This window comes from Danio aesculapii, chromosome 4 (assembly GCF_903798145.1).
Source record: "Danio aesculapii chromosome 4, fDanAes4.1, whole genome shotgun sequence".
Taxonomy (NCBI): Eukaryota; Metazoa; Chordata; class Actinopteri; order Cypriniformes; family Danionidae; genus Danio; species Danio aesculapii.
The window spans coordinates 60,131,353-60,143,597 of NC_079438.1; the positions used below are offsets into that span (position 1 = coordinate 60,131,353).

The window sequence follows — 12,245 nt, forward strand, 5'->3', positions numbered from 1 at the left end:
ACTTGAAGATTTGAGGACACGACGCGGATTCATGATGGAGGACATCAACAACGCGGGAATGAGGAGGAGCGGCAGGAGCTGAGGTGCGTTTATTCCACACAAACACCACTGATATATCTGTGTGTGTGAGGGAAAACAACACGACAGCTGGACATGATGATGATGATGATTATCGCATTTCTGACGTGTTTATCGATATATATCCTCACAGGCCTGCAGGTAAACACACTCTGTCCGTCATTAAACAGGCTGAAATGATCAAAACAGGCCAGAATATCTCCATATAAACCAGCGTCTGCTCGGAGAATCACCAGTGAATCGCGATTCCTTTGACTCTGAATCGTTTTTAATCGATGATTCTGCGGGGTGTATATGATGATGAAGATGGTGTTGTTGTTGTCAGGGATTCATGAAATACAGCAGAGTAAACATTACACTGAGATACACACACACACACACACACACTCATGATGAAGATCTCTCGAGGATCACCGAGTCTCTGATGGCTCTAATAGAATTATTCCAGCTCTCTGGGTGATTCAGATTCAACACACAAAGCGTTTCATTTACAGACTGTTGATTCAGCCAGCAGAAAATGTTCCGGCAATGTTCCCTCAACACTCTTACACAAACATTCATATAACGCTTTTATCTAGTCAACAATGTTCTTTAAACGTTTTCAGAAGGTTTTTCTGCAACAATATAGCTGTTTTCAATGTTCCAGGCTGGTTTAATATGCTGTGTTTACTACATTATTAAATGTAAGAGGACACTGAGCGATTCACTTCATCTCAAATCTATTTTAAAATGATCTGTGTCATAACTGAATGTGAGCGATCGCAGACACATCACCATATATATATATTAAATTAATCTGTAGGATATCTGTGCTCATGTTTATACAGACATTGTGAATAACTCAAGCAAGACATCGAGTCTCGGGTTTTATTCGCTCACTTTAAAAATGCTGGGTTGTTTTAAGTCAACATTGGGTCAGATATGGACAAACTCAGGTTGGGTTAATATGTTTTGAATGAAATGTAAATAACTGACCCAGCATTGGGTTAAAATCAGCCAGCATGTTTGTAGAGTGCTGGACATGCTTGAATGGACCAAATGTCAATGTTTATTACTATGGAAGATGCAGGAGTGAAGACGAGATGAACTCATATATATCACATATATCAGAATATATTAATATTCAGAGATCATCTGTGGAGGAGAATAAACTCACTGTCATTCAGTCTGAAATCATTAAAAGGCTTGATGTTAAATGTGTGAACTGCAGCGTTTTAACAATACAATACAGATTTCAGATGATAATTCATGAGTATTTTCATCAATATGATCCTTCAATGCAGATTTTTAATATGATAATCAGGTCATGCTCCTATGAGAAGAGTTGTGGACATATAAAGAGTTATTAGAGGGTCAGTTCACCCTAAAATGAAAACTCTCTCACTGTTTACTCTCGCTCCTGTGCTTCCAAACATTGAAGAGCTGCTTTTGTTGGACACAAAAGAAGATATTTTGAAGAATGTTAGGAGCTTGTAACTACTGACTCCTGTTGTATTTGTTTTTTCTGCTATTGAAGTCAGCGGTTACAGGTTTTCAGCATTCTTCAAAATATCTTCTTTTGTGTTCAACAGAAGAAACTGAAATGATGACAGGACTCCTCTGTAAACTCTGTGATGTATTATTATAAATCAAGACAAAATAATGAAGTCAGCAGAAAACTAATACTGTGTAGACCTGCACCATACTGGACAGATCTGACACATGACTTCAGTAGTGCTGTTGGTATGATCATTTATTGAGTTTGATTGATTAGGCTGATTTTATATCAACATAACATGTCATAAATCAGCAGCATAGAGCAAAACAGCACATGAAATAAACCAAGCTTGATCAGGGAACTCTGATATAGTATTGATCAGGGAACTCTGATATAGTATTGATCAGGGAACTCTGATATAGTATTGATCAGGGAACTCTGATACAGTATTGATCAGGGAGCTCTGATATAGTATTGATCAGGGAACTCTGATACAGTATTGATCAGGGAGCTCTGATACAGTATTGATCAGGGAACTCTGATACAGTATTGATCAGGGAGCTCTGATATAGTATTGATCAGGGAACTCTGATATAGCATTGATCAGGGAACTCTGATACAGTATTGATCAGGGAGCTCTGATATAGTATTGATCAGGGAACTCTGATATAGTATTGATCAGGGAGCTCTGATATAGTATTGATCAGGGAACTCTGATATAGCATTGATCAGGGAACTCTGATACAGTATTGATCAGGGAACTCTGATACAGTATTGATCAGGGAACTCTGATATAGTATTGATCAGGGAACTCTGATACAGTATTGATCAGGGAACTCTGATATAGTATTGATCAGGGAACTCTGATACAGTATTGATCAGGGAACTCTGATACAGTATTGATCAGGGAGCTCTGATATAGTATTGATCAGGGAACTCTGATATAGCATTGATCAGGGAACTCTGATACAGTATTGATCAGGGAACTCTGATACAGTATTGATCAGGGAACTCTGATATAGTATTGATCAGGGAACTCTGATACAGTATTGATCAGGGAACTCTGATATAGTATTGATCAGGGAACTCTGATACAGTATTGATCAGGGAACTCTGATACAGTATTGATCAGGGAACTCTGATATAGTATTGATCAGGGAACTCTGATACAGTATTGATCAGGGAACTCTGATATAGTATTGATCAGGGAACTCTGATACAGTATTGATCAGGGAACTCTGATATAGTATTGATCAGGGAACTCTGATATAGTATTGATCAGGGAACTCTGATATAGTATTGATCAGGGAACTCTGATATAGTATTGATCAGGGAACTCTGATATAGTATTGATCAGGGAACTCTGATATAGTATTGATCAGGGAACTCTGATATAGTATTGATCAGGGAACTCTGATATAGTATTGATCAGGGAACTCTGATATAGTATTGATCAGGGAACTCTGATACAGTATTGATCAGGGAACTCTGATATAGTATTGCGAAATGTCTGATAACACCGCCAGCTCTTCTATTAATCAATAAAAGATTCTTCATTACAGGCACAAATGAGAAGTGTTTCGTGTTGAGTGCTTTCCACCACACGAGAGTTTGAGCAGGTGAAATTCTGTAGTGCTGCTCTGGGAATGTGGTATAACGAGATGATCAATCAATATACTTTACATTTCTGCTCAGAGAGCTCATGTCCTGATCTTCTATTGGTCGCACGTAGTCATGTGATGCGATTCCACAGGTCAGAGTTCACCAAGCTTGAACATGTGAAGGTGTCCGGCCTGCTGCATGCAGGATGAAGGAAATTGGGATTCACCAGATGTGGTCATGCTCATGTGTTTATTAATCCCGCATCTCTCCTTTATCCTGCATTATTTCCTGCGTTTCTGTTTGAGAGCGCCCTCTAGCCATCGGAGGACGTTTACTACTGATCACAGCACTGTACTGTCCTTACAGGATGGCCAGACGATCCCAGATGTGCTTGTCCAAATATGTATATACGTCGTTGACACACATGCGTATATTGTGCAGCCCGGTGTTGTGTTCAGCTGTTGTGTATAACGGTATCTCTCTCTCTGTGTGTGTGTGTTTCAGCTTTGGTCAGACACACACACTGAGGCCACTGATGGTGTTCCTGCTGTCCATGGAGGGTGTGAATCCCTCGTTCGTCTCCATCAACCTGTCGTCCACGCCGGCCGCGTCCCCCACACCGCTGCTGTGCCAGCTGGAGGTGTCCTCAGCTGCCGCCGGGCTGCAGAGTAACGCGTCTGTGCCTGCGCCGGTGCCTGCGTATGAGCTAACGCCGGCGGAGCTGACGCTGCTAGCGCTGCTGTTCTCCGTCTGCTGGCTGATCTCGGTGCTGGGGAACTCGCTGGTGTGTCTGGTGATCCACCGCAGCCGCAGGACTCAGTCCACCACCAACTACTTTGTGGTGTCGATGGCGTGCGCGGACCTGCTGCTTAGCCTAGCGTGTGCGCCGCTGCTGCTGCTGCAGGTGTGTGCAGGTCGCTGGCCGCTTCCCGCCGCCGTGTGTCGAATCCTGCGCTTCCTGCAGCATCTGTGCCCCGGCGTGCAGGTCTACGTGCTGCTGTCCATCTGCGTCGACCGCTTCTACACCATCGTGTACCCGCTCAGCTTCAAGGTGTCCCGCGAGAAGGCTAAACGCATGATATTAGCATCGTGGCTCTTCGACGCTGCGTTCGTATCGCCGTGTCTGTTCTTCTACGGATCGTCACCATCTCCGAATCACTGCGAGTTCTTCATAGCCGACAGCTGGGACGGGCTAGCGTACGCCATCGCGCATTTGCTGTTTGGGTTTCTAGTGCCGGCGATACTCATCGTGTCGTTCTACCAGCGCGTGGTGCGCTACATCTGGAGGATTAGCGCTGACGGCCGGACGCTGCGCAGGACTATGAACATCGTGCCCAGGACTAAAGTTAAAACCATCAAGATGTTCCTGATGCTGAACGCTATGTTCCTGCTCAGCTGGATGCCGTTTTACGTGGCGCAGCTGTGGCACCCGCGGGGCTCCGGCAGGCAGGGGGCGCTGTTCTTCATCACCGTCACCTGGATCTCCTTCAGCTCCACCGCCTCCAAACCCACGCTCTACTCCGTCTACAACGCTAACTTCAGACGCGGCATGAGGGAGACCTTCTGCATGTCGTCTATGAAGTGTTACCGTAGTAACGCGTACACCATTACCGCCAGCTCGCGGATGGCCAAGAAAAACTACGTGGGCGTCGTGGATCTGCCCGTGCCGCCCAAAACCCTCATCAAAGACTCCGTTTACGACACTTTCGACAGAGAAGCGAAGGAGAAGAAGCTAGCGTGGCCGATTAGCACAAACCCACCCAACACATTCGTATAAACTCAACACCCGAGGTGTCGTACAGGAGTAGAAGCGAGCGGTTTCACGACGACACCATCCCTTCAGGTGTTGCGCACATCTGCAATATTTGAGTGGAGTTTAATGCGCAACGTTTGTGGGAGAGTCTGCGCATGTCAGGAGCGCTGGGAGTGTTGCGAGCGCAGAAGCTGAAAGCCTGCGGTGCTAGCCAATCCCGCGCGCGGATCCTGACAGCACAGCGTTTGTGTGTTTGTGTTCTCCTGTTTGTGCGTCCGCAGGGTCAGTGTGTTGATCTGCGCTTGTGTTCTTCTCCTGCTCGTCTGTACAGGTCGACTTTGTCTCATAGATGTGTGTGTGCGTGTGTGTGTGTGTGTGTTGTTTCCTGATGCAAAACACACCTGTGTCTCTGTGATTTTGCTATTAAACATGCTGTGCGGTTCTGAGGAAGTGTCCGTGTGTGCTGACACTGATTGTGTGGTTTAATTAATTAATTAGTGATGGTGTTTGAGAAAGCGAACGCGCTGTTATACTACACACACACACACTTATTATTCTTCCATCTTCTGAGACGCATCTCCACCTAGAGCGTTCATACTACAACCAAACTAACACCAAACCTCCAAACTGCTCGGACTCGGGTTGCTATATCTTTTCCAACTGATCCGACTTGCGGTTTTCCCAAAACTGACCCGGAAAAGTCCCGTTGACTTAACATTGGACCAAACTTTATGACCTCATAACTTTCCTCCAGACTGTCATACAGACTTAAGATTGGGCTCATTTAACTCAGACTACCAATCTGCCAACCACTGATGACCTTTCAACTTACTAGCCATATCCTAGCAACCATTTATGACACCTTAGCAACCGTCCTATAGACTTCCATTGTAAAAAAACTGCCATTGACTGTACATTGGACACACTGCTATCATACCAATTTATACTAACAATACACTAATCATACTAGCAACATGCTAATTCATACTAAAGTAATGCTAACAACATGCTAGTTTATACTAGAAACATGCTAGCGACATGCTAATTCATACTAGAACATGCTAATTTATGCTAAAACATGCAAATTCAAAGTATAACCATGGTAATTTATGTTAGCAACTTCCTAGCAACCACTCGAAACACCATAGCAACTACCAGCAACACCTTAGTAACCCCTCAGAACTTAGCAACTGCCTAGCAACACTTTAGCAACCACCTATAACACCCTAGCAACTGCCTATCAACTACTCAGAACACCTTAGCAACAGCCTAGCAATGCCTTAGCAACCTCCTACAGCACAATAGCAATCGCCTAACAATGCCTTAGCATCCACTCTGAACACCCTAGCAACGACTTAGCAACCACTCAGAACACCATAGCAACCGCCTAGCTACACCTTAGCAACACCTAAACAACCACCAATTAACCACACAGAACACCGTAACAACTCTCTAGCAACACATTAAACAGTAAAAACACCCTTGCAACCCCCTATCAACCACCCAGAACACCTTAGCAATGGCCTAGCAACGCCTAAGCAACCACCTAGAACACCCTAGCAATGCCTTAGCAACCACTCAAAACACCCTAGCAATGCCTTAGCAACCACTCAGAACACCATAGCAACCACCTAGCTACACTTTAGCAATGGCCTAGCAACGCATTAGCAACAACCTACAACACCCTAGCAATCACCTAGCAATGCCTTAGCAACCACTCAGAACACCCTAGCAACACCTTAGCAACCACTCAGAACACCCTAGCAATCACCTAGCAATGCCTTAGCAACCACTCAGAACACCCTAGCAACACCTTAGCAACCACTCAGAACACCCTAGCAATCACCTAGCAACACCTTAACGACTCAGAACACCCTAGCAACCACCTACCAAGAAACATGCCAGTCCATACTAGAAACCTGCTAACCTGTATGCACAGTAGTGATCTCTCTATGCCTTCAAACGTTCAGACTGGGCTCTCTCAAGCCACCATAATGTTTGTCTAGAAGCGTTACTGTTCTAGGTTTCTTTATTGTAGTGTTCCTTTAATGTTGAGGAACCCAAATATATCCACAGATACACACAAAAACTGTGGGACACAATCAGAAGTGAGCGACTCCATACACACACCGCTGATCATCAATACTCCTCATAATACTGCACTGTACTCTAGAACTAACAGCAGCTGATTTCACCTGATTAAGCACATGTGTGTATGGATATATCCACAGGTGTGAAGGGCTGGTAAGGCTGAACATGCACCTACACAATGTTTAGAGTCGTTCACCCAAAATCTCCTGTGCTTGTTTTAAACCCTTATGAGTTTCTTTCTTCTGCTGAACACTCAGGAAGAGATGTTGACCTCAATCCTGTTTATTTTTCCTACTATGGAAGTCAATGGTTACAGGTTTCCAACATTCTTCAAAGTATCTTCTTTTGTGTTCAACAGAAACTCATTAGGGTTTTAGAAACACTGGAGGATGAGCACATCCCAGCTGGAGTGAACTATCCCTTTAAATCTGACTTTAGAGAGGAGATGAGGTTATTTTGTTCCTAAATTCTTCACATTTCTGTAACGTTCTTAAATAACGTTCAGAGAACATTTAAAATACATCTGGTTATATCTGCAAATCTGGAGCTGTTTATGAGCTGTCAGTCTCTCTGATGCTGTTGTTCTGTCTGCGTTCCTCTGTGTTCAGCGGCGGATGACCAACAGCTATTGTTAATGTGGATGAAAGAAAGCGGCGGCTTTAATGAAACACACACACACACACACACACACACACACATCATAATGAGGTTCATACTGAGAGCGAGGACAATGACGACTGCATTCTGACAAACTGATGAAAGAGAAGCCTTCAGCTGCGCGCACACACACACACACACACACACACACACACACACTCTCGCAGATGCACTCACACTCATCAGTCTGAGCTCCACCGCTAACATTCACTGTTTGTTCTGCTAGGGTTATGAACAAACGCTCCAGTAACATTAAAAGAACGTTCCTTCAGCGTTTCCTCCCATGCAGTGTGTTTTCTAACATTAGTGAAGTGTTGTTATTATCAGCTGGAGTGTTCGCTGTCTGAAACACTACAGTAATAAGCAGAGCAGAGACGAGAGAGATTCAGATCCACTGTTTATAATGTACAGAGCCACACAGAGGACACCTCGAAACACCACATACAAAAATAGACAATTCAGCTGGAGATATTACAGATCATTCATGTGTGTGTGTGTGTGTGTGTGTGTGTGTGTGTGTGTGTGTGAGCTTTATATTCATGGCGTTTCTCTGAGATCAGTACTCATCGGTGTTGAACTATCGTTTATTATTGGCTTAAATAAAGTGAGACGACCAAACGCTCCTAAACTAGAGCTTTAAAGGAAAGTGCGTTAAGTTCAGTCAGAGAAATAAATACAACAACAACAAACAAAAGAAGAGGAAAGAGAAGTGCTGTGTGTTCAACTCACTCAAGTGCAGAGAGTGGAGAGAGAGCCAGCGAGATCCACTACTCTGATGGATTATATTACTGACCAGTTCAACACAACTGGGTTAGAGAGTACATTTGGGCTGACAAATCCAGAGAAATGCAAACTGGTCCTGATCAGGGCGCTTTATACAAGTGTTCTCTGCTAACTCTGAGTTTAGAGCTCAATCCACTGCTGTTTATAGAGGGTTGAGAAGGTAACTTAATGAAAACATTATTATATCGCACAGGCTAACTCAAGCAGATGTTTCTGAAGAATATTGAAGCTGCTTTATATGTTCATCTTTACATAATGCTATATGTATTAGCTGTATTATTGACCATTTGAAATGATAATTATAATCCACACAATATAAAGGAATAATTAGCAACAAATGGCTGAAGTGGAGAAAGACTTTAATTTTGGAGGAAAGACGCAGGACGGGGGAGGGGCTTTACTGCAGAGTTACATCATTTACTCCCAGCTGATTGGTCCTTAAGTTACCGTGACGACGAAACCTGATCAAAACCAACTCACCGCCTGGAGTCCGAAAACTCAGCTCAAACTAAAGGTGAAGTTACTGAGGAGAAAACACGATCAATCACATCCACAATACAAGATGATTAAACATAATAAGTGTGTGTGTGTGTGTGTGTGTGTGTGTGTGTGTGTGTGTGTGTGTGTGTGTGTGTGTGTGTGTGTGTGTGTTTATTATGTAGAGACTGTGTGATAGAAACAAATCTATAGAAAAACATTTAAATGTGTATATAATTTGTATCATCTATCTAAATAAACCTTTTGTGACGCATAAGCATGCATTTAATTCACATTTCTGTAAAACAAGCTTTTATTTTCATACGTGCTATAGACGGCGACGACTGTTAGCCCAGCGCTAGTATAAACGACAGCGTCTGAGAGCCTCAGATCTGCAGCAGAATAAATAAATAGTGTTTCTAAATGACGGAGAACATCAGCATCTCTGAACACACACACACCTGTGGAGGAATGACGAGAGCTGAGCAGTAATGAGTGTGTGTGTGTGTGTGTGTGTGTGTGTGTGTGTTTTCTGACATGAAGATGAACACACTCCTGTGCGTCTCTAGATGCCGCTGCTGGAGCTGTATTTGCCGTTCTTGGCCGTCTTGTTGCTAGAGCTCTGAGGCGTCTTCTGCTCGTCTCCCGTCAGAAGAGCCTTGATTTCTGAAGGAATCTTCCCCTGATCCATGGCCAGACACCACTGCTTATACTGCACACACACACACACACACACACACACACACACACAGCATGATAATGCAGCGATACACACAGCAGGACTGCAGACAGAGCGGTCTGATGAACATGACAGTGAAGTTGAACATCTCCCCTGGCCTGCACAGTACCCAGACCTAAACATTATTGAGCACTTTTTAGGAGGAGTGAGTCAGGAAAGGTTTTCCTCCAGCAGCATCAGTAGTGACCTGAACACTATTCTGAAGAAGAACAGCTCAGAATCCCTCTGACCACTGTGCAGGACTCCTGTCTGTCAATCACTGCACTGAGGAGGAGGAGCTACAGCATTGAGGAGGAGGAGCTACAGCAGACTGATCCACTACTGCGCTCTAACTCTAGGACTTCAGTTTCAGTGTGTGTGTGTGTGTGTGCGTGTGTGTGTGTGTGTGTGTGTGTGTGTGTGTGTGTGTGTGTGTGTGTGTGTGTGTGCGTGTGCGCGCGCTCTCACCATGTCCAGCTCCTCCCTCAGGGCACAGATGGCTCTCTCTTTACTGGACACCAGCTCCTCCAGGTACTGGTATCGCAGCTTCTTGCGGGCTCGACACTCTCGGGCGCTCTGCCTGCTGCGCTCCAGCTTGGCCTTCAGGTCGATCTTGGCAGGTTTGCGGCCGCGTTTGCCCGGCTTCTTCACTTTACCAGCCATTATCTGCCAATACACACAGCAGAGCTCACATTAACACACACACACACACACACACACACACACTCTGATGCATTATTGCCCAGCATTCCCTCTTATTTGAGTCTGTAATTTAGTCAGTTTATTGACTTAAGTGTTTACATTAATGTTTATTCCGTTGGGTTAGGGTTAGGGTAATAATAATAATCCGACTAATATTGTAATGTTTATATGGTGTGTGCGCAGTGCAGTGTGTAAACTCATGTTTTCTGCCCTTTATTACATGTTTTATATGATAGAATCGTTTTGTGTAGATCCTGTTGGATTTCCATTACACAGCTGATCCTGCTCATGCCAGAACTCACCGAGGTGAAGATGCTAATATATTCACACATTCTGACTTTATTAATATTTCAGAATAGTATAATGAGCGAAATCTAAATAGAGATCACGTGATCTGCAGATGACTGAATCAACATGTTCACAGTGCTGCTGCTGCTGCTGCTCCTTACATGCGGTTTCAGACTCAATATTCAATATGCTGTAATCAATAAAGCGATCATATCATGATCAATAATCTGTATTAGCTCTTAACTTCTGCTTTACTATAGCATTACATGTCTAAATGCGCGAATATAAACCTACTTCAGCTCAGTGCAGAGCTCCAGGCTCTGAATAAACGCGACTGTGCTGTATTACAGTGTTGATCTCTCGCTGTGCTTTTCTCTAGTCTCTTATATTCGACTACACTGACGTTAATATGTGGATGCTGCTTTAAGATGCTTAATGTCTATAAATCAAGCTGGATGAAGAGTGCTGGAGTCGATAATCCTCTCAAACACGAGTGTGTGTGTGTGTGTGTGTGTGTGATGTTGATCATTCTCACCTTGCTGTCATCCATCGCGTGTTTTCTCGATCATTCGACTTTAATCGATATAAATATCCGATTGAGACGATTTCTGATCAGTTCCCTAGCGGACCAGGATCCTGTGTTTTTAGCCAAATGCTATTGCTAACAGTGCTTTTCCGGTTCTATGACGCGGGAGACGCCCACCGCTATGCGTGTCGGGACTTGTAGTTTATTCTCGATTACGAAAATAAATCTTTCTTTCTTAAACAGACTTTTACAAATATTTGATTTAAGATTTAAATCAAAGAACTAGGGTGGCACGGTGGCTCAGTGGTTAGCACTGTCACCTCACAGCAAGAAGGTCCCTGGTTTGAGCCTCAGCTGGGTCAGTGTGTGTTTCTGTGTGGAGTTTGCATGTTCTCCCCGTGTTGGTGTGGGTTTCCTCCGGGTGCTCTGGCTTCAGTCCAAACACATGTGCTATAGGGGAACTGATCAACTAAATTGGCCGTAGTGTATGAGTGTGTGTGTGAGAGAATGAGTGTGTATGGGTGTTTCCCAGTACTGGGTTGCAGCTGGAAGGGCATCCGCTGTGTAAAACATGCTGGAATAGTTGGCGGTTCATTCCGCTGTGGCGACCCCTGATAAATAAGGGACTAAGCTGAAGGAAGATGAATGAATGAATCGATGAAAGAACCACATTTAATTTGACTATATATCCACATATAATCTACTACACTGGTTTGTAAAATGTTCCACAAGCTGAAATATTGTCATGGCTGTGTTTATTTTTTATTGTACAGCTGCTTCACACACACTGTAAAGCTGCTATGGAAATAAAAGATGTGCTTTGATAAAGAGCAGCTAATTTAGATGATATTTTACATTTTTCATGTTAATTTAATTCAGGAAAATACAGCTTTGGTGAACAGAAGATCATATTAAACACTTCTAGTCAACATCTGAAGGCATCAAACCTTTCAGCAAAGTCCTAAAACCAATATTAACATTTCTACAATAATATACAACATCACTACTAACAAATTCATCATTACACAACAATATTGTAAACACTTCATGTTGACTTCAGATTTAACCAATAATGTGATTAAAAACTACAAGA

The 12,245-nt window shown here is 43.5% G+C and overlaps 2 protein-coding genes across 2 annotated transcripts in view; one reads left to right on the top strand and one right to left on the bottom strand.

Moving 5' to 3' along the window:
- gpr19 (G protein-coupled receptor 19) overlaps positions 1-5,283 on the top strand; it is a 5,368-nt gene extending 85 nt beyond the window's left edge. Inside the window, exons 1-2 of the mRNA XM_056455162.1 lie at positions 1-83; positions 3,662-5,283. The exon at positions 1-83 is cut by the window's left edge and continues 85 nt beyond it. Of these exons, the coding sequence (XP_056311137.1) occupies positions 3,693-4,934 (1,242 nt within the window). The 5' untranslated portion in view covers positions 1-83; positions 3,662-3,692 and the 3' untranslated portion in view covers positions 4,935-5,283. The remainder of the gene's footprint in view (positions 84-3,661) is intronic.
- A 2,759-nt stretch (positions 5,284-8,042) lies between these two features.
- On the bottom strand, positions 8,043-11,306 carry crebl2 (cAMP responsive element binding protein-like 2). The gene is made up of 3 exons (XM_056456315.1): positions 11,162-11,306; positions 10,105-10,302; positions 8,043-9,630 (listed from the first exon to the last, which is right to left on the bottom strand). Exons 1-3 carry the CDS (start codon positions 11,174-11,176, stop codon positions 9,484-9,486), a joined length of 360 nt encoding a protein of 119 aa, XP_056312290.1. The 5' UTR covers positions 11,177-11,306; the 3' UTR covers positions 8,043-9,483.
- Positions 11,307-12,245: the final 939 nt, after the last annotated feature.